Raw genomic sequence first — 22,436 nt, 5'->3', positions numbered from 1 at the left:
ATCATCATGAAGCTGTTGAATGTCTGTGAAGTGATTTTGCTGCTGAACAGGAAACAAACCACAGACCAAAGTTCTCTAAAGTGTCATCTGAAGTAAATGTGATGAATGTGATCAAATTACTGCTCTGATCTGAACTTTACACTCATCAACTGGAGTCAAATATTAACAGAATCAGATCGTATCTAGTGATGGTAAAGAACTGTGCTGAGGCTTCTGGGTTAAGGTTAGAACCCACAGAAGGAGTGAGATCAAGGTTAGAACCCACAGAAGATGTGAGGTTAAGGTTAGAACCCACAGAAGAAGTGAAGTTAACGTTAGAACCCACAGAAGAAGTGAAGATAAGGTTAGAACCCACAGAAGAAGTGAAGTTAACGTTAGAATCCACAGAAGGAGGGAAGTTAAGGTTAGAACCCACAGAAGGGGTGAAGTTAAGGTTAGAACCCACAGAAGGTGTGAGGGTAAGGTGTGAGGTTAAGGAACCCAAGGAAGGTTAGATAATGATGTGAGGGCGACACCTGGAGGTCTGCTCAGGCCAGAGCAGAGGTGAGGCCCAGCGTGGAGATGCTGTTAATGTTTGACCACAAGTGCTGTAAGGAGTTGAGTTCCACAGGTCAGAGTGGATTTCTTATCAGACGTCTTCAGGAAACACCTCAGAATAAAGACGAGAGGAAAACTGAGAAACAACACACGATTAAAAACAACAAAGCTTTCACTTCAAGTAACTGAACCTTGATTTCACCGTCAGAAGGTAAGTCATGTCTGTATGTCCTCCTGCTCTCAGTGGGTGTGTCCGTATCGAACCGATGTGTCTTTAAACGTCTACGTGTTAATGAACAAAACGATAGTTTGTAAAAATACAGTGAATGTTTTCTATTATGACGATAAATTTACGCAAATTTGATGATCTTCTGGGAAAAGCCTTTGTTTTATTTTCCTGTCGCATCATAAAACTTTACAACTGAACAATCAGTGCAACGCTAACGCTAATGATTCAATTCAATTCAATTTTATTTGTATATTTTTAATTGTATATTTTAAGTTAAGGTTAGAACCCACAGAAGGAGTGAGGTTCAGGTTAGAACCAACAGAAGGAGTGAGGTTCAGGTTAGAACCTACAGAAGGAGTGAGGTTCAGGTTAGAACTCACAGAAGGATTGAAGTTAAGGTTAGAACCCACAGAAGGAGTGAAGTTTAGGTTAGAACTCACAGAAGGATTGAAGTTAAGGTTAGAACCCACAGGAGTGAGGTTCAGGTTAGAACCCACAGAAAGAGTGAGGTTCAGGTGAGAACTCACAGAAGGAGTGAAATTAATGTTATAACCCACAGAAGGAGTGAGATTAAGGTTATAACCCACAGAAGGAGGAGGTTCAGGTTAGAACCCACAGAAGAAGTGAGATTAAGGTTAGAACCCACAGAAGGAGTGAAATTAATGTTACAACCCACCGAAGGAGTGAGGTTAAGGTTATAACCCACAGAAGGAGTGAAATTAATGTTACAACCCACTGAAGGAGTGAGATTAAGGTTAGAACCCACAGAAGGAGTGAGATTAAGGTTAGAGCCCACAGAAGGAGTGAGGTTCAGGTTAGAACCCACAGAAGAAGTGAGGTTCAGGTTTGGCTGGGGAGAGGGCGGTCCACTGCTTTTCTATGAAATCAAAATTTTGTAAAATTCCGAAATAATATTTTACGGGAGTTTGTGTTTCAAACTGTGGCCCCCAAATGCTTTTGTTGCTTAGGGCCCCCAGATTATTAAGTGTGGCCCCAGTTGAGTTAGACGTTCAATCAGTTCTCTGTTTTTCTACCTCTGTTGTTGTCATGGACGAGTGATGATCTCCCAGCAGGTGGCGCTCTGCTCTGACCCAGATCAAGGACAGAGAGGGGGGATGAGCCCTGCCCCCTAAAACCACCATGACTCAGAGGTGAAGCGAAGATTTGACCATGACTCAGCAATTTCATCACTTCACTCACTCTCACAGCTGTGTGTGTGTGTGTGTGTGTGTTCTAGACCAGACTCTGGACCTGGACCTGGACCTGACCTGGGTTTAGGGTCTGTTCAGAGACTCAAGGCGTTTTTCGAACACAATGTTCACATGCAGCAGTCAGCCGACCACAAGTAAGATTTCCTTTGATGACGTGTGATGAGTTCACTGACACCTCAGAAACTAACTGATCAGAGCAATAAAACGTCCATTTCATGAGCTTCAGTAACATCATTTTTATACATGGTGGTTCACAAACCCTGGGGCGGGACCCACAGATGGGCAGCAGGTGTTTCCCAAACTTTCTACGTGTGGATCCACTTTTTAATGATGGCAAACTACCGTGACCCAAATCACAACATAAATCGTGTGTTATCATCATTCTGAATTACAAACTGACAAGATCATTAAGGAAACTGTGTCATTAGTTATTTAAGGTTTTATTTAAATCATAAATCATAGACACATAAATCTTAAATTAAAGGTTGAAAACTTTGTTTTAGGACCCAAAACAAAAATCTCCCATGACCCATCTGTGGGCCCTGACCCAGACTTTGGGAACCACGGTTTTAAATAACACGTATAAACTGAAGTTTTAATAAAATGATTTGTTTAGTCAGCTGTTACAGAGACAGCTGTAAATGACATGACTCACAAATTTGCAATTTACGTTGAGATTTGAGTCGCGATGGTTTGTCGTCGGTTTGTGTTGCTCTCAGGATTCACCAGCAGGGGGCAGCAGAACTCAGTCAGACCGTAGACAGTCTCGTACGTAGCCATGATGGCGATTTATTTTTCACAGCAGACATTTTGACTTAAAGTAAAAAAAATTAAAAAAAAAACAGTAAAAGTGGCCGCATTCCATTTGGGTGCATTAATATTTTGTTGATTCCTCTTTGTCTTCACCATCACTTTAATCAGATTTAGCATTTCTTTGCTCCTCTACAGTAAAAACAAAGGTTTATATTTGTGACGTGATATCAATTTAAAAGTTGGTGTCTTTTTTTCATCAGTATTTACGACGTTGGTGGAAGAAAAGATTCTTCAGCGTCTGTGAACAGCGAAGCATGTGTGTACATAGTTACACACATGTTTGACATGAAATTTCCTCCGCCGGTGGTGCGCCGCGACCGACTCTACTAAAAGAAAGGCGCGTCAACAAAATAAAACACTGTAACTGAGTGGACGTGATGTTTTTACTGTGAAGCTCATGAATCTCACGTCACTGACTCTTGTTCAGTGACTGAGGTTTTTACACAGAATGAATTGACCCTGTAGTGACACTGAGAGGCTTAAATGTCTGGTGTAATACTGAAAACTTGTCTTATTATGGGATGTGAACATGTCCTGGTTCTTCTGAACGTGAAGAAGGCCCAACCCTTTTGAAGCAGCTCTGCTGACACAGTATAAATGCTGACATCTGCTGGTTGACATGTGATATTACACACTGGAATCACATGGATGCTCAGAACCCACAAGCTGAACTTCTGTATGGTCTTAATTCACTGAGTGATGGTTTGATCCATCATGTTCTTATGACTTAACTCCGCCTCCTCTAATTCACTCTGTCTCCATCAGCTGTTTAGTTTATTTCACATAGAAATAATATAAAAAAAACACATAGACGATAACACGTAAAAGTACATGTGACGTGCAGCAGAAACACGGATTGAAAAAGAAATGCACTGAAAATGAAAAAGTTGTAACTTTTTGTCGACGTGATGTTTTTACTGTGAAGCTCATGAATCTCACGTCACTGATTCTGTTGTTCAGCGACTAAAATGTTTGTAAATCACTGGTTTAGAGGACATTTGTGCTTTTGGTGAAAGAGAAGTTCTGCTGGACTCAAAGATCAGATAGTGACTGACGTTCACGAACGAGTCAAAACTTTTTAACGGCTCTTTGAAATGAACCAGTAACTGAGTGACTGACAGTCCATTATTAGCATAAACCAATTGGCTGTGCCGATTGTTCAGTCAGCCAATGAGGGTCATGTCGGCCAATTCTGTGGTTAAAAAAAGTCTTCTTGCTGACCGGCCCACATTAGGTCAATGTGGTCCACCCATGTTAGCAGAACTTGTAATGAGCGAGTTTTATTCTCCCAGCAGGTGGCGCTCTGCTATGAATCAGATCAAGGACAGTGAAGAGGAAGCTCCGCCCTCTAAAACCACTCTGTGTGAGGAACATGAGGGTCAGAGGTGAGATGAGGATCTCATGGATCATGTGACTCGTCTCCATGTCACAGCTCAGTGTTTTATTTGTAGGAGGATCCATCAACAGAGACCAGACTCTGCCAGACCTGGACCTGGACCCAGCTGTGTGTCCATGAAGAGTGACTGGTCCATGTATGAACCTTTGAACTTCAAACAAGAACAGAGGTCAGATGATGGAGGGTGGAGGTCTTCACAGGTCAACAACTCAAATGATCCACCATGAAGCAGCAGAGGCACCTAATATTTGAGAATTCAGACCCAGAACCATGCAGACCTAAGACATTCTGGACCAAAGTCCCAAACAGACCTGTCCCCATTTAATCTCAAATCTGGACCCATGAAAAAATAAGAAATGTTGAATAATTGTGGAACAGTCCTGGCTCACGTGCTTGGGTTTGGGTAAAGTGTTCTGACTGAAGATGTGGAAGTCTTAAATTTGTTAATCAGTGTAGTGTTTGACACCATCTGGGTCACACTCAACCATTTCTGACACAAACCTGTTTTCCTTGTGTCTCCTGATACTGTAGATCACATATGTCAGAGTCAAGGCCCGCGGGCCGGATCCGGCCCATGAATGAGTTATCTCTGGCCCGCGGGATGATATTTAATTACTATTAAAACCGGCCCGCAGTATTATGTGCCCGCAGCACCATAATACTACAAATCCCAAGATGCACTGCGAGGGCATTGGCGCGTACCGAGTGCCCGCAAGCGGGCGCGATCCCGCGTCTTCTCTTCATGAGCAGCAGCACAGTCACAGTGTCCGTGAGCGCTGCTGACTTTGCGCGTTTCATCCCCGACACAATGCCTGAGCTGCGCACCCAAGTTGCTCGCACGCTGTCTATGTTTGGCAGCACATACCTGTGTGAACAACTGTTTTCATTGATGAAACTAAACAAAATATCACATAGGAGTCGTCTTACTGATGAACATCTGAACTCAATCCTGAGGATTTCCTCAGCTCAGAGCCTAACGCCAAATATTAATGAACTTGTACTCAAGATGAGACACCAAGTATCGAGCTCAACCTCAGACAAGTGAGCAGAAAGGACTTGCACTTGATATTTCTTTGAAGGGAATTATTATTATTTTTTTTAAATTAATTATTAAGTTTGCACTAACCTTTCTAATTTTATTATAAAAGGCAGACATTGGTGAGGATCAGAGCTGCACACTGATTTGTTTTTAATGCATGCTGTTTCATTTTTGCATTTATCTTGCCATTGCGCTTTGAAGGAAAATGACATTTTGCTGTTTACCTGTTAAAAAAAAGAAGAAGAAAAAACGTTATCAATTTGTTACTCAAAGAGCCTTGAGAAAATATTGTAACTGATTTTATTTATGTTTTGCTTAATTTAATTTAATTTAATTTAATTTAATTTAATTTAATTTAATTTAATTTAATTTAATTTAATTTAATGTTAAGTGCAATATAGGCTGTGTTTTTGGTATTGGTTCAATATGTGCAATAATTGCGAGTTTTAATAAACATTGAACCAGCCCGGCCCTCCACTTGTACCATTTTTTTTATTTTGGCCCCCCGTGTATTTGACTTTGACATGACTGCTGTAGATCATTAATGAGATCAATCACAGCAGATGCTGTATTTACATGTCATGTCGTGTGTTTGTAGGAGGATCCATCAACAGAGACCAGACTCTGCCAGACCTGGACCTGGACCCAGCTGTGTGTCCATGAAGAGTGACCGGTCCATGGATGTACCTGTGAGCTTCAAAAAAGAACAGAGGTCAGATGATGGAGGGTGGAGGTCTTCACAGGTCAACAACTCAAATGATCCACCATGGAGCACCAGAGACACCTAATATTTGAGAATTCAGACCCAGACCCATGCAGACCCAAGACATTCTGGACCCAAGTCCCAAACAGACCTGTCCCCATTTAATCTCAGATCTGGACCCATGAAAAAATAAGAAATGTTGAATAAATGTGGAACAGTCCTGGCTCATGTGCTTGGGTTTGGGTAAAGTGATCTGACTGAAGATGTGGAAGTCTTAAATGTGTTAATCAGTGTAGTGTTTGACACCATCTGGGTCACACTCAACCATTTCTGACATAAACCTGTTTTCCTTGTGTCTCCTGATACTGTAGATCATTAATTAATTTATTTATATATTTCGGTCATGTCAGTTAGATCACTCATCACACAATACACATAACCGAAAGGGAAAGGGGGAGAAGCAAAAGCTTATCTAGTCCCGCCCCCATTATCCACAGAATACATATTTTCATCATACAATACATAAATATTCTTTTTCTTAGGACATTTTGACAAACATGTTTCAGCATCAGGTAGCACTCAGAGATGTCAATCAGTCAATCAGAATCCCATCCGTCCCCATTGTAGCCAGCCATGAAGGTCCCATCTGGGCAACTAGGTTCACCAGAACCTGCACTTCTTGTTGAGAACACTTTGTTGATCACATTCAGTGACGAGCTTAGCAGTTCCATCTTGGATCAATTGATTCTCCATTGTGACTCGATTCACAGGGTCAGCTAAGTACTTCTCATGTGTTGACATTTGTGTTTCCGAATGTCAGCTGTTGTTTGGGTACATTCACTTCTTGTTTTTGTTTGGTTACATTTGCTTCCACTGCCGTTCCCACACGGTGTCTACAGATTTCTGTCCCTGACGTTTGTCATACTTTCTTCCTGGGTCATTCAGTATTGTTTAATAGTCATAGCTACATACTTCTTTTTAAATACACTCCGTTTTGCTGATTTTTTCATCTCCTCGTCCAGATTATTCCACTGTCTGACCCCCGTGACTGATATGGTAAAGGATTTTAATGTAGTTCTTACCCTTCTCTGCCTGAACATCATGTTGCCTCTTAGATTGTGTCCCTCCCCTCTGTTCAGGAATAATATCTGTAGATTGTGAGAGAAGTTTTTGTTGGCAGCCCTGTAAATCATCTGTACTGTGTGGTATTTTATTAAGTCATATAATTTGAGTATTTTTGATTTGATAAATAGTTGATTTGTATGTTCTCTGTAACTGGCATATTGTAGAATTCTCAAGGCTCTTTTCTGGAGTATAAACAGGGGATAGGTAGTGGTTTTGTAAGTGTGTCCCCAGACCTCTGCACAGTATTGCAGGTGTGGAGAGACTAGTGCACAGTACAACAAGTATAGTGCCTTCTGGTTTAATAGTTTTTGTGCCCTCCAAAGTATGGACACACTCCTGGCCAGCTTACCTTTTAAGTGTCTGGTGTTATCGTATCGATATCGAGATATGAACATTCAAGATATTCATATCGAAAAAGCAACGATATAAACAATATAGATTTTCCCCCGCGCTCGCCCTGCATGTACAGCTCTGGCGGTCACAGTAAATTTCATTTTTACGATTGCACTTGAATGCACCACTGCGGCCAGCCAACCACAAACCTTATTTCATGCTTGCTGTGGATCGACAGCTGAAGCCAACCAATGACAAACATAGGAGGGCGGGAGGGAGACGGAGACTGAGACGCGCGCACACACACACACACACGGCGGGAAAGAAAAGTGACATGAGCGCGGAAGATAATGCGGCCGGTGGCGATTTTGTGCTTAAACATAAATTATCCTCCATTATTTGGAGGTATTTTGGATTTAAAAAGGATGATGTCAACCCGAGCGAGGTGTTGTGCAGGTCGTGCTTGGCGAAAATTGCGACGAAGCGAGGTAGCACAACAAACATGTTTCACCACCTGAAACAACACCATGAGTGTATTACAATGAGAGAAACACCGGGGACTTCTCAGTCATCCCAAAAGAAGTGTTAAGTGATGATGCGTTCACTAGCGTTACACCGTATGAGTCGACGTCCACCAGACATAAAGGCGTTACAGACGCTATAACAGGCCACATTGCAAAAGACATGGTACCTGTGTACACAGTCTCACAGTGAGTTCTCATCAATAAAACTGCACTTTCCATGTGGAAAGTTTCCACAGTCTTTTGTATTATGATGTTTTTATTTTGATGTCCATTAACTTGTATGTTAATACTAGTCTTACGGCCTTTTTCCCCATACAGCATATATTTAGTTTTCTCTAAATTTAGTGATAGTTTATTTATATTAAACCACACATGCAGCTTGGCCATTTCATTATTGACTGTTTCCACTGATTGGTTCAAGTCATCCCCCGAACAGAAAATATTAGTGTCATCTGCGAATAGTATTAATTTCAGAATATTGGATACCTTGCATATGTCATTAATGTATAGTATAAACAGTTTTGGACCCAGCAGTGACCCCTGTGGGACTCCACAAACTATGTCCAAGCAAGTCGATGTGTGTTATCGCCCATCTTAACATATTGAGATCCGTTGTGAAGATAACTCTTGACCCATTCCAGTGCTATGCCTCTAATACCGTATCTCTCCAGTTTAGCTATCAAAATATCATAATTGATGGTGTCAAATGCTTTTTTCAGGTCTATGAATATTCCTATTGAATGTCATTTCTGGTCAACAGCATCAGTGATGGTTTCCACAGACTCAGTTAAAGCTCGCGCCGTCGAGTGGTTTCTTCTGAATCCATATTGGCTGTCGTATAGCAGGTTGTGTTAATGAAGTTGTCTAGCCTATCGTTAAATAGTTTCTCCAGAATTTTTGACAGTTGTGGTAGTATTGAGACTGGTCTGTAGTTAGTACATTTCTGTATGTCCCCTTTCTTGAACAATGGCACTACTTTCGCCACTTTAATTTTGGTGGGAAATGTTCCTGTTTGAAATGACAGGTTGCAGATGTGTGTTAGAGGTGAAACGATTTTAACTATTACTTTCTTAATTAGCTTCATGTCGAGGTCATCAACATCCGTGGATGTTCTTGCTACGCATTTGTTGACCAGGTGTCTAATCTCTCTGTCCTTCACTGGGGTGAGAAACATTGTGCTGGGGTTTGTGTCTCTGTCCTTATCAAAGTGGTCCCAGTGAAGGAGTGAGTCAGGAATGTCTTTTGCCAGATTCGGCCCCACATTGACAAAGAATTCATTAAATCTTTCTACTATGATTTCCTTGTTATCTTCCTTCGTGTTATTGTCCAACCTTAATGAGATCAATCACAGCAGATGTTGTATTTACATGTCATGTTGTGTGTTTTTAGGAGGATCCATCAACAGGGACCAGACTCTGCCGGACCTGGACCTGGACCCAGCTGTGTGTCCATGAAGAGTGACAAGTCTATAGGTCGTATTATTAACTTCAAGGATGGACAAAAACATGGTGAACTGATGTAAGAATTTCACACATAGTAACACACACTTACATGATCCTCCACCAGGGGGAGCCTGTCTAGTCCAAAACATGTTGAATCCAGAAAAACACTCTTCTTCTCTTTGGTGGACCAATGTTGTTTTTCTGTCTCCACTAAACGTCTTCAGCCTGTCCTCGTCTCTGAATACGTTTCCAGCAGTAAATCTAGTCAGAGTCCATGATTGGTCAGGGACTCATGGACAAGCCTCTCTGATTGTGTCTTTGAGACTTCCCACATAACAAACACTAGAGACTGTCCTTCAGGGACTTTTGTCTTCAACCTGTCAAACTCATGTCATGTGAACTTGGCTGAAGAAGAATCGTAGGTGCAGAACATTGAAAACCTGGTAGAAACAAATGATTGTTTAGTAAATGACACTGAATCTTTTCTCCTCAGAGTTGATCAGCAGAGGACAGAGGTTCTCAGTGGTCAGTCTGTCCAGCAGCATGGAGCAGACCTGGACTCCATATTTAAGGTGTGTAAATGTACAAACATGACACTACTGTTAATACTGAAGCAGAGTCCTGGGGCCTCATGTATAAACCGTGCGTACGCACAAAAAGACGGCGTACGCTTGCTTTCACGCACAGACGGCATGTATAAAAATGTACTTGGCGTGGAAGTTTGCGCATCGCAGCGCAAACTCTCGAGCTGCCGTGAGAATTTGCCGAGAGCTCCGCAAACTCTTGTCAGGTGGAGACGCTGCAATATTAAGCTCTGAAACTTATCACAGTGTTTGAAAATAATATTATTAATGTGTCTACAGTGACAAACATGAATTTTCTGTGACAAACAATACTGATACACCACGTACGTTTGAACATATGTGGATAACATCAGAGAGGACACTGAAGACGAAACTGATCCTGTGAGCGAACACACACACTACAGACCTGTGTGTGTGTGTGTGTGTGTGTGAGAGAGAGGGAGACTCACTTATTTACTTTGAGCAAATTACTGAAATTAGTTTTCCACAGATGAATATTTTCTTTATGTAACACAGTGATGTAAACACAGCTGCTGACATGAACACATGAACACACGTCAGTCTATAATGTTTTAAACACAAAATAAAGTTACAGACTCATTTGTTGTAGAAAACGGGACTTGAACGTTGAGTAGAACATTTTCTTTATCCCATTTTAATCCACACGATAACGAAATAACTACGAAAAAGTTATTCCGCCACCGCTGCGCCTTTCATCGGAAGAGAAAGGCGCAGCATCCACAACACAATCAGTGACAGTAATGAATGGTTACATGGAGTAACTCCGTGAACTCTGTCTGCTTATTTTGTGCGTAATGTGTGTAGATGATGACGTGTGACACTTATAGATTGTTGAAATAATCTGTAAATTCAGCTCACATGGATCAGTCATGTCTAAACATACATGTTACACCAGAAAAAAACATGCACAGGATCAATTATCAATGCACAGCCAGTTTTTTAAGCATCAATATTAATATGAGAGCAGTCGCTGTGACCCTGACATTTAGTTCCTTTGTGTTTATCACTAATTCTAAAAAAAACAGACCAAAATAATCTATTTTTACAGATTTATACATCATAAATTGACAAGTTGATCGTGCACTTTCCTTCTTTTTCTTTTATTTCCCTCTTTCTTTGCTGCCACAGTTGTCCTTTTTCTTCAGGACAAAGGCGTTTTAGAGTCATTTGTATATTCATTTGTGGGTGGGCGTGGTGTGTTCCTCATTCATCTCCGCTCAGTTTCACGTTTGATGGGATGTATAAAGAAAAGGTGCGCAGGACTTGGCATATGCACAGTTTTATTAATCTGAGATTTTCTTTGCGTACGTATTTTATAAATGTTGTGCGTACGCCGTCTTTTAGTATGAAAGCTGCGCACTCTTTTATACATGAGGCTCCTGGTCCTGACAGTCTGGATGCTGCTCTGTGGACCTGCAGGACTTCACTCTGTCACTGATCATCTGAGGTTAAACTTCACATGTTCTGTTCCAGCTGCTGGAGGAGAACATCATCTGCTTTGTGAAGAACGAGCTGAAGAAGATCCACAAGGTTCTGGATACAGATCACACAGAAGTCTCAGAGAGTCAGAGGGAGGATGAGGAGCAGAGGAGCAGCAGAGAGGCCTTTCTGAAGATCACAGAGGACTTCTTAAGGAGGATGAAGCAGGAGAAGCTAGCTGACAGTAAGAGGACTTTTAATGTGAAAGGAAGAACATCTTATTTTCTCAATTATCCACTCACTGATTTATTTTCTTGTGTTCTGTCAGAAATCAGAGCTCCAGCTTGTCGACGTGAACTCAAATTAAACCTGAAGAAGAAGTTCCAGTGTTTGTTTGAGGGTGTGGCTAAAGCAGGAAACTCCACCCTTCTGAATGAGATCTTCACAGAGCTTTACATCACAGAGGGAGAGACTGGAGAGGTCAATGAAGAACATGAGGTCAGACAGATTGAAAAAGCTTCCTGGAAATCAGACAGACCAGAAACATCCATCAGACAAGAAGACATCTTTAAAGCCTCAGCTGGAAGAGGCGGACCAATTAGAAGAGTGATGACAAAGGGCGTGGCTGGCATTGGGAAAACAGTGTTAACACAGAAGTTCACTCTGGACTGGGCTGAAGACAAAAGCAACCAGGACGTACAGTTCATGTTTCCCTTCACCTTCAGAGAGCTGAATGTGCTGAAAGAGAAGAAGTTCAGTTTGGTGGAACTCATCCATCACTTCTTCACTGAAACCAAAGAAGCAGGAATCTGCAGGTTTGAAGACTTTAAGGTGGTCTTCATCTTTGATGGTCTGGACGAGTGTCGACTTCCTCTGGACTTCCACAACACTGAGATCCTGACTGACATCACAGCGTCCACCTCAGTGGACGTGCTGCTGACAAACCTCATCAGGGGGAAACTGCTTCCCTCTGCTCGCCTCTGGATAACCACGCGACCTGCAGCAGCCAATCAGATCCCTCCTGACTGTGTGGACATGGTGACAGAGGTCAGAGGGTTCACGGACCCACAGAAGGAGGACTACTTCAGGAAGAGGTTCAGAGATGAGAAGCAGGCCAGGAGGATCATCTCCCACATCCAGACATCACGAAGCCTCCACATCATGTGCCACATCCCAGTCTTCTGCTGGATCACTGCAACAGTTCTGGAGAACATGCTGAAAACCAGAGATGGAGGAGAACTGCCCAAGACCCTGACTGAGATGTACATCCACTTCCTAGTGGTTCAGTCCAAAGTGAAGAAGGTCAAATATGATGGAGGAGTTGAGGCAGATCCACACTGGAGTCCAGAGAACAAGAAGATGATTGAGTCTCTGGGGAAACTGGCTTTTGAGCAGCTGCAGAAAGGAAACCTGATCTTCTATGAATCAGACCTGACAGAGTGTGGCATCGATATCACAGCAGCTTCAGTTTACTCAGGAGTCTTCACTCAGATCTTTAAAGAGGAGAGAGGCCTGTACCAGGACAAGGTCTTCTGCTTTGTCCATCTGAGTGTTCAGGAGTTTCTAGCTGCTCTTCATGTTCATCTGACCTTCATCAACTCTGGAACAAATCTCTTGTCAGAAGAACCAACAACGAGCCAGCGGTCCATACAAACAAACAAACCTGAACTGAATCATCTGCACCAGAGTGCTGTGGAAGAGGCCTTACTGAGTCCAAATGGACACCTGGACTTGTCCCTCCGCTTCCTCCTGGGTCTTTCACTGGAGACCAATCAGAAGCTCTTAAGAGGTCTACTGACACAAACAGGAAGTGGTTCACAGACCAATCAGGAAACAGTTGAGTACATCAAGAAGAAGATCAGTTGGAATCTGTCAGCAGAGAGAAGCATCAACCTGTTCCACTGTCTGAATGAACTGAACCATCGTTCTCTTGTGGAGGAGATCCAAGAGTCCCTCACATCAGGACGCCTGTCCAGAAAGACACTGTCTCCTGCTCAGTGGTCAGCTCTGGTCTTCATCTTACTGTCACCAGGAAAAGATCTGGAAGAGTTTGACCTGAAGAAATACTCTGCTTCAGAGATGGCTCTTCTGAAGCTGCTGCCGGTGGTCAAAGTCTCCACCAAAGCTCTGTACGTGGATCAGTATATAAATATTAATAAGACATATTCTAAAGAGCACAAGACAAACATGTTTAACCTTTTGTTCATCACTGTTTTCTACCTCAGACTGAGTGGCTGTAAACTCTCAGAGAGAAGCTGTGAAGCTCTGTCCTCAGTCCTCAGCTCTGTGTCCTCTAGTCTGAGACACATGGACCTGAGTAACAATGACCTGCAGGATCCAGGAGTGAAGCTGCTGTGTGATGGACTGAAGAGTCCTCACTGTTCTCTGGAGACTCTCAGGTCAGAACTCTGACTCAGACTCTTTGCTTCTTTAGGTTCTTGTTGATGAAGATGTTTTTTCTGAATCACTGAGTTCATCATATCTTCTTAACTCCAGTCTGTCAGGTTGTCTTGTCTCAGAGGAAGGATGTTCTTCTCTGACCTCAGCTCTGAACTCCAACCCCTCCCATCTCAGAGAACTGGACCTGAGCTACAATCATCCAGGAGACTCAGGAGTGAAGCTGCTGTGTGATGGACTGAAGAGTCCTCACTGTTCTCTGGAGACTCTCAGGTTGGTGCTCAGCTGATTTATATGGACAATTCTACTCTGATTATTATTATTATTTTTTTTTTATAATTTTTTTTTTATTGACATTCAGAAACAGACATTCACATCCGGCAAAACATACATGCATACATCTCACATCTGTTGTCTGCTCTAAATGCCTAGACAAAATAAAAACAATGAAAAAAGGAAAAACACACATTAGCAACTATGTACAAGTTAGATTTCCACAGTTCCTCCAGCAGACAGAGGAATTATCATCATAGTGAGACTTCTGAGAAGGTGTAATAAAGTACCTAATCAAGCTTTTCCATCCAAATTCCCTCCACTTCTGTGAGCTGGTACATCTCCATTGATACCTCCAAATTGTTGTCCATTCTTCCTCAGATATATTTATCCCTCCTTCCTTCTCCCATTTTATTTGAATATATGAAGTAGAGTGAGATTTCAAATTAGACAGACCCTTATATAAGCATGACACAGTTTTATTAATAGCTTTAATGATTGAATTAGACATGTGTTTATCTTTGTTAGATTTTTCATCTTTGTATTGACATAATGCCGTAACTGCAGGTATCTATAAAAGTCTTGTTTTTCTAAAACATGTGTCCTTTTAAGCGTTTCAAAACTGAGTAACTTTCCATCTTTCATTACTCTACATAAGGCTGTTATACCGTTAGCTATCCAGTCCTTAAATCTAGAATCCAATTTATTAGGTCTAAAATGCGAATCATAAGCACACCATTTAAGAGCCAAAATATCATTTTCAAGTTTATGTTCTTTTATAATCATTTTCCATACTTTAAGGGTCCACGCCACCCATGGATTATCAATGTTATTTATGTGGGTTTGCAAGTTATTATCAGCTAAAATTGCCTGTATGGGGATGGAGGGCATTTTTTCCTCAATGCTTTTCCATTGAGCTGTATATGACGGGTTGCACCAGCATACCACTGCTCTCATCTGCGCTGCAAAATAATAATATCTAAAATAAGGCAAGCCCCATCCTCCCTTTTGTTTAACCAGCTGTAAGGTTTTGAGGCGAACTGCTATATACCTGGATAGCAGTTTGTCCCACTCGTTAAATTGGTTTTGGTTAATCTCTATTGGCAATGTTTGAAATAAATATAAAATTCTTGGCAATATAATCATTTTAATAGAGTCAGTTCTTGAACTAAGGCTAAAGTAGGGAATTAAGTTCCATCTTGCTATATCATCCTTTATTTTTTTATCTATTGGTGAATAGTTATATTCCGATAATTTTGTAAGATCTTTTGGTAGGTTGATGCCTAAGTATTTAAAGGACTCTGTTTGCCATGTCAAGGGGTAGCTACTTTTGATTTCTCTTGGTGGGCAGTAGTTATATGAGAGTATTTGGGTTTTACTCATGTTGATTTTGTACCCAGATAATTGGCCATATTGTTCAAATGCTTGCATCAATTTAGGCAGAGAGTGAGTTGGTTGTGCAAGGTATATCAAAATATCATCTGCATAACAGGCCAATTTATATTCCGTCCCTTTAATAATGATTCCCTTAATATCTTCTTTTTGTCTGATGTACTGAGCTAGTGGTTCCAAATATAATGCGAAGAGCAGTGGTGACCATGCACAGCCCTGTCTGGTGCCCCTTTCTAGGGTAAAACTATTTGACAAATATCCATTGACCTTGACCCTGGCGGTAGGTTTGTCATATAGTGCCTGTATGGTTTTAATAATTGTATCGTGGAAGCCAATTCTATGCAACACTCTGTAGAGAAAAATCCACTTAACCGAATCAAAGGCCTTTTCAGCATCTACGCTCATCACAATTGCTTCAGTTTGATTTCTTTGTATATGATCCATAATATGTAGTGTCTTTGGTATATTGTCTTGTGTTTGGCGTTGGTGTATGAAACCTGTCTGATCATTATGTATCAGTGTCGGCAGGAATTCTTCTAATCGTTTGGCCATAACAGAAGTAAATCATTTATAGTCCACATTAAGAACAGAGATTGGCCTAAAAGAGCCACTCTCCACTTTATCCTTGCCTTCTTTTGGTATGGCTGAAATGATTGCCTCCTTCCAGCTGGGTGGCGTTTGTGCATTTTTTAAAGCCCAATCCAGAGTAGGAAGTAAAACAGGTATTAGTTCTTTTTTAAATTCCTTGTACCACTCTGCCGTGTAGCCATCAGATCCTGGTGATTTGCTTAATTTAAGTCTACCAATTGCAACTTTTAATTCTTCTTCAGTTATATCCGCAGTCATCATTTTATTTAGATTTTCATCGAGAGTGGGTAAATCTAGGGAATTCAGGAAGCTGTCAATTTGGGCCACACTCCCACCTGGGACTTCAGAATATAAGGTTTTGTAAAACACTTCAAAAGCTTCCTGAATTTCATTTAGTTTATTTGTTATCGCTTTTGTCCTTGGATCCCTAATTTTATGAATTGTATTTTCGGCTATCTTTTTTTCAATTTCCATGCCAATACTTTCATAGATTTGGAGCCATTTTCGTAGTGTTTCTGTTTCAGAAACATTAAATCTTTCTCGATTTCTTGTGTGGCCAAATTATTAATTTCATTCCTGGTGTGTCTAATTTCTCTCAATGTATTCTGCACCAAATCTAATTTCTGTTTTCCTTCTAGTACCTTTAGCTTGTTTTTGAAATCCTCTAACTTTTTATTCCTATTTGTTTTCTTAAATGACGATATTGCTATAATTTTCCCTCTCAGAACAGCCTTCAGAGTATCCCATAACATTGGAGGTGAAACCTCTCCAGTATCATTGAATTCTAAGAAGAGACACATTTCTGATTTAATTTGTGCCTTAAAAGACAGATCATTCAACAGACTGGAATTCAATTTCCATGTATTATTTTTTGGTCGCAGGCCAAAATCAGTGGATAAGTATACTGGTGCATGGTCACTTAGATCTATTGTCCCGATTCCACAAGTATGTATTTTATCTTTATCCTTCCCAAATGTTATGAAATAATCTATTCTTGTATAGAGAGAGTGAGGAGCAGAGTAGTAAGTGTAATCCCTTCTGTTAGGGAAAAAATCTCGCCATATATCAATCAAGCCCACCTCCTCAAATAGTGTGTTTACTTTGTTATAGAAGGACTTCCTATCCCGGGTTTTTCCACAAGATGAGTCCAACTTTGGCTGCAGATGTATATTTAGATCCCCTCCACAGATCAAGAGGCCTTCTGTTTCACTTACCATGATATTGGTTATTTTTTGGAAGAAACTAATGTCACTCCCTGGGGGTGCATAGACATTCACTAAGGTAATTGGATTCCCATCTATCTTACCCCTTACTTAAAATAAACGTGCCCTCTTTATCACCCATTTCGAATACTTTTTCAAAATGTAGCTTGTTTGAAATGAGAATAGCAACTCCTCTTCTCTGCCCTGATTTGTATGAAGAAAAAAACAGATTTGTAAAGCCCCTTTTCTTTAGCGTTATATGCTCCTTGTCTGTCAAATGGGTCTCTTGTAAATAAACCACATGGGCTTGTTCTGTTCTCACTTTAGATAGGATTTTACTACGTTTAACTGGATTCAACAGCCCATTGACATTAAAGGAAATTAATTTTAATTTGTCACTAGCCATACTTATTTACTTGTAAGTGTACCAACAAACTTAACAAGATGAAAATTGAAAGATCTGCTCCCTGAACAAATAACAACACCAAACATAAGCAAGAAATAGAAAAAAGGATAAACAAAAAGAGTGATCCCAAGGCTGGGGTCTCTAAGAAAAGACCCTGGCCTGAGCTGGATAAAATATCTAGCTGTGAGGGAAAGCCTCTCCCACTTGTGGGCTGAGGGCCCCCACCATGGCGCTCTAAAAAAGAAAAGAAAAGGTCTCTGTTCATTCCACAGAAAATGTGTCCTTATACAGCAACCCTCGCCTGTATATATATTCTCATCATGTGGTGAATATAGCACGTTCTGTTTAGCTTTCCAACTCTTCAAAAATCAGTCAAAGCTTATACTTCTTCTGGAGAGGATGGGGACTGCCTTCTGAAAGCTCACAGTTTCTCCTTGATACCCTTCTCTTGCTCCTCACCTGTCCCTGATTATTTTTTTAATTACATATGTGAATAGATTTTCTTGAACTCCTCCTCAGAATGAGTGGCTGTAAACTCTCAGAGAGAAGCTGTGAAGCTCTGTCCTCAGTCCTCAGCTCTGTGTCCTCTCGTCTGAGACATGTGGACCTGAGTAACAACGACCTGCAGGATCAAGGAGTGAAGCTGCTGTGTGATGGACTGAAGAGTCCTCACTGTTCTCTGGAGACTCTCAGGTCAGAACTCTGACTCAGACTCTTTGCTTCTTTAGGTTCTTGTTAATGAAGATGTTTTTTTTTCTTTCATCATATCTTCTTAACTCCAGTCTGTCAGGTTGTCTGGTCTCAGAGGAAGGATGTTCTTCTCTGACCTCAGCTATGAACTCAAACCCCTCCCATCTGAGAGAACTGGACCTGAGTAACAATGACCTGCAGGATCCAGGAGTGAAGCTGCTGTGTGATGGACTGAAGAGTCCTCACTGTTCTCTGGAGACTCTCAGGTTGGTGCTCAGCTGATTTATATGGACAATTCTACTCTGATTATTTTTTTAATTACATATGTGAATAGATTTTCTTTAACTCCGCCTCAGAATGAGTGGCTGTAAACTCTCAGAGAGAAGCTGTGAAGCTCTGTCCTCAGTCCTCAGCTCTGTGTCCTCTCGTCTGAGACACGTGGACTTGAGTAACAACGACTTGCAGGATCAAGGAGTGAAGCTGCTGTGTGATGGACTGAAGAGTCCTCACTGTTCTCTGGAGACTCTCAGGTCAGAACTCTGACTCAGACTCTTTGCTTCTTTAGGTTCTTGTTGATAAAGATGTTTTTTCTGAATCACTGAGTTCATCATATCTTCTTAACTCCAGTCTGTCAGGTTGTCTGGTCTCAGAGGAAGGATGTTCTTCTCTGACCTCAGCTCTGAACTCAAACCCCTCCCATCTGAGAGAACTGGACCTGAGTAACAATGACCTGCAGGATCCAGGAGTGAAGCTGCTGTGTGATGGACTGAAGAGTCCTCACTGTTCTCTGGAGACTCTCAGGTCAGAACTCTGACTCAGACTCTTTGCTTCTTTAGGTTCTTGTTGATAAAGATGTGTTTTCTGAATCACTGAGTTCATCATATCTTCTTAACTCCAGTCTGTCAGGTTGTCTGGTCTCAGAGGAAGGATGTTCTTCTCTGACCTCAGCTCTGAACTCCAACCCCTCCCACCTGAGAGAACTGGACCTGAGCTACAATCATCCAGGAGACTCAGGAGAGAAGCTGCTGTCTGCTGGACTGAAGAGTCCTCACTGGAGACTGGACACTCTCAGGTATTCTCCTCTTCCTCCTCCTCCTTCAGGTTGAAGATGTCCTGTTATTATGTTTTCCTCTGTCAGTGAGTATAACCAAACATTAGTGACACTTTTTAAACACCTCGTGAGAACGAGTGAATGTCACGTAGTTCAGCCTGAGAAACGACCAGAACCATGAACTGGACAGATCATCTGCACAGAGTAGCAGCATCATGTGAGAAGTCCTGGTACTGGGTACAGAACAGTCCTGGTCCACTTCAAACAGTCTACGGTCAAACTAAAGTAAAGATGTCTTTATTATTATTTATTCTGTGTTTTTAGTGAGTTGTGTACGAGATGTTCGTCATCTAACAGCTACAATCAAGTTGTTCTTCATTCTTCATTCAACGGTGAAAACACACAAGTTTTGGAAGCAGCAGTAACAGCGACGAGCCTCCGCAGCAGCAGCTGCATAAGTAGCCATGTGTTTCCTCTGTGACGCGCAGCTGAAAAAACCACGAAAGCACTGGAAACTAGGTCTCGATTCAAGCAAGCGATCAAACAACCGTAATTCAAATACAAAGTTTATGCTTTTTAGACGTCGCTGTCATTAGATGCTCGGTGTGATCCATAGATTTGTTGTTGACGTGTTATTTTGTTTTTAATGGAAACGTTTTGACCTGACAGTTTAAAAGTTTGTATATTGTTAATGTTTTATTTATTTTAACTTTGAATGTTAGATTTATATTAAAGTTGCACGGTCATTGTATCTGTATTTAAATATAATATGTAGACATTAGATATGTAGAGTAGTATATATTTGTACAAGTCATATATATATATATATATACTACTCTACAATGCTGTAATATATCTATTTTCCACATTGTATTATTCGTGTTGTATATTTTAATAGAAATAAATTAATAAATGAAGTTAAATATTTAAAATGTAAAATAATAACAACATATATATGCATTTATTTATCAACACTGTAGGTGGCACTAATGAGGCTGCAGCACTGCAGCACTACAGCAGAACTACAGCAGAACAATACATACATACTTGCATACTTGAGTATTGAGAAACAACCACATACTTGTGTACTCCCGTACTTGGCAAGTATATACTCCCAGCGTACTTCTCAAGTATATGCTTCCCAAGTAACAAGTACATACTTGCATACTTGAGTATTGAGAAACAGCCACCGTCTTCTCTTTGAAACACACCTGTCCTTGTAGTTCATCATTGTGTCCACCAGAGTGCGTCATTAAGACAACAGTTTGGACTCATGTTGGACAGAAACTCATTCAGACTGTTTCTTCCTCCAGGATGGACCATGCTGGAGAGCAGTGGTTAAAACCTGGTCTCAGGAAGTGTAAGTATGGATTTACAGGAAATAACAACATATCAGCTGATCATCAATAAACTGCAGCTGTGTCTCGTTGTCTTCATCAGATTCATGTGAACTGGAACTGGACACAAACACAATGAACAGAGAACTCAAACTGTCTGACGACAACAGGAAAGTGACCTGTGTGACAGAAGATCAGTCGTATCCTGATCATCCAGACAGATTTAAGTTCTTTCCTCAGCTGCTGTGTAGACCTGGTCTGACTGGTCGCTGTTACTGGGAGGTCGAGTGGAGAGGAACTGTTTATATATCACTGAGTTACAGAGGAATCAAGAGGAAAGGCAACAGTTCTGACTGTTTGTTTGGACATAATGATCAGTCCTGGAGTCTGATCTGCTCTGATGTTCATCGTAACTCTGTCTGTCACTGTGGGACAGAAAAATTCATCATGTCCTCTGTCTCTCACAGAGTATCAGTGTATGTGGACTGTCCTGCTGGGACTCTGTCCTTCTACAGCGTCTCCTCTGACTCACTGTTCCACCTCCACACCTTCAGGACCACATTCACTGAACCGGTTTATCCTGGGTTCCTGGTCTGGCCTGGTTCCTCAGTGTCTCTGTGTCCTCTGTAGGACATGAAGAGACAGCAGCTTCAGTGGTGGACGAGGTCAAAGCTCGTCTCAGTCATTCTTTGTTGAAACCATCAATAAATAAAGACTTAAAAAATCAACATGTCTGTCATTAACTGAGCCGCCGTCCTGCGCTGTGAGCGCCCCCTGCTGCTGAGAACCAGCCTGAAACACACAGGTTCACACACACTGAGATAAAAAGAACAAAAAGTGAATGTTTGAAAGTGAAATTAAAAGATACAGAAAGTAAAATCAATTAAAAATGAATAAATGCTTTATATAAAATAAAAAGAAAGAAGTCAAAATAATATAAAATAAAATTCAAGGTTTTCAATCCAATAGAAAACAAAGTAAATAAAGATGTTAAGAGTTTGACTCTTTGTCTGAAGAACATCATCTTCTCACTGACGAGCCTTTCTGTCCCAGCATGCACTGCTTCTCCTCCTCCTCCTCCTCTTCATGCTGCCTGACAACAGTGCCCCCTGCTGCGTGTGAGCAGAACAACACTCAGAGTTACGCACACACACACACATACATGGAAAATGAAACACACATGAGCAGATTATGCCATGAATGAGGAAGTGTGGTTTCTGCTGTGATGCAGGTGAAACTGAGTGTGCGTGACCTCAGGATGACCTCTGTCCTCCTGCTGCTCTGTGAACGACAGTGAAGAACGTGTCCACAGTGACAGGAAACTCATGACACTCAGAGGGTTTTTGCACTTTCCAAACATCATCAGTGTCTGTGGTTTCTGTTTCTGTGGCTTAATGAAAAATGACATTTTCAACATCAATAAAAACCACATCATATCACTTTAATCTACTTTGTTGTGTTGATGACGAGGTACTGACACCTAATACAATCTATGTCAGATTAAGTCTACGCTCTTTTAGGTCATAGATTAACAGCTCCATCCACTCACTCTCCCACACCAAAGCCCATAGAGAAAACCAGTGATTTTAGCTGCGGGGACACAGGAGCTGCTGGTCCTCTGCTGCCTCGTGTGGTCACTTTGTGTCACTGACGTCAATCTGAACAAAGGATTTCAAACACTGATGTGACAAAATAAGACATTTGAACTTAGTGATGGAGGCAGC

The 22,436-nt window shown here is 41.3% G+C and overlaps 1 protein-coding gene across 1 annotated transcript; it reads left to right on the top strand.

The window, feature by feature from the left end:
- The first annotated feature begins 1,380 nt into the window (after nucleotides 1-1,380).
- LOC122760291 (NACHT, LRR and PYD domains-containing protein 3-like) lies at nucleotides 1,381-21,440 on the top strand. The gene is made up of 15 exons (XM_044015375.1): nucleotides 1,381-1,917; nucleotides 2,004-2,111; nucleotides 4,083-4,175; nucleotides 4,242-4,355; nucleotides 5,824-5,937; nucleotides 9,300-9,428; nucleotides 9,846-9,924; nucleotides 11,431-13,505; nucleotides 13,602-13,775; nucleotides 18,154-18,327; nucleotides 18,681-18,854; nucleotides 18,952-19,125; nucleotides 19,223-19,396; nucleotides 20,689-20,735; nucleotides 20,816-21,440. Exons 1-15 carry the CDS (start codon nucleotides 1,907-1,909, stop codon nucleotides 21,340-21,342), a joined length of 4,167 nt encoding a protein of 1,388 aa, XP_043871310.1. The 5' UTR covers nucleotides 1,381-1,906; the 3' UTR covers nucleotides 21,343-21,440.
- The last annotated feature ends 996 nt before the right edge of the window (nucleotides 21,441-22,436 follow it).

The sequence above is a fragment of the Solea senegalensis genome, unplaced genomic scaffold (assembly GCF_019176455.1).
Source record: "Solea senegalensis isolate Sse05_10M unplaced genomic scaffold, IFAPA_SoseM_1 scf7180000013365, whole genome shotgun sequence".
NCBI classification, from domain to species: Eukaryota; Metazoa; Chordata; class Actinopteri; order Pleuronectiformes; family Soleidae; genus Solea; species Solea senegalensis.
This window is presented reverse-complemented; position numbering and strand designations above follow the sequence as displayed.

Coding starts and splice junctions, on each gene's coding strand:
- LOC122760291 (XM_044015375.1), top strand. Junction 19,126..19,222: donor TGTTCTCTGGAGACTCTCAG/GTCAGAACTCTG, acceptor TCTTAACTCCAG/TCTGTCAGGTTGTCTGGTCT. Junction 20,736..20,815: donor AAAACCTGGTCTCAGGAAGT/GTAAGTATGGAT, acceptor TGTCTTCATCAG/ATTCATGTGAACTGGAACTG.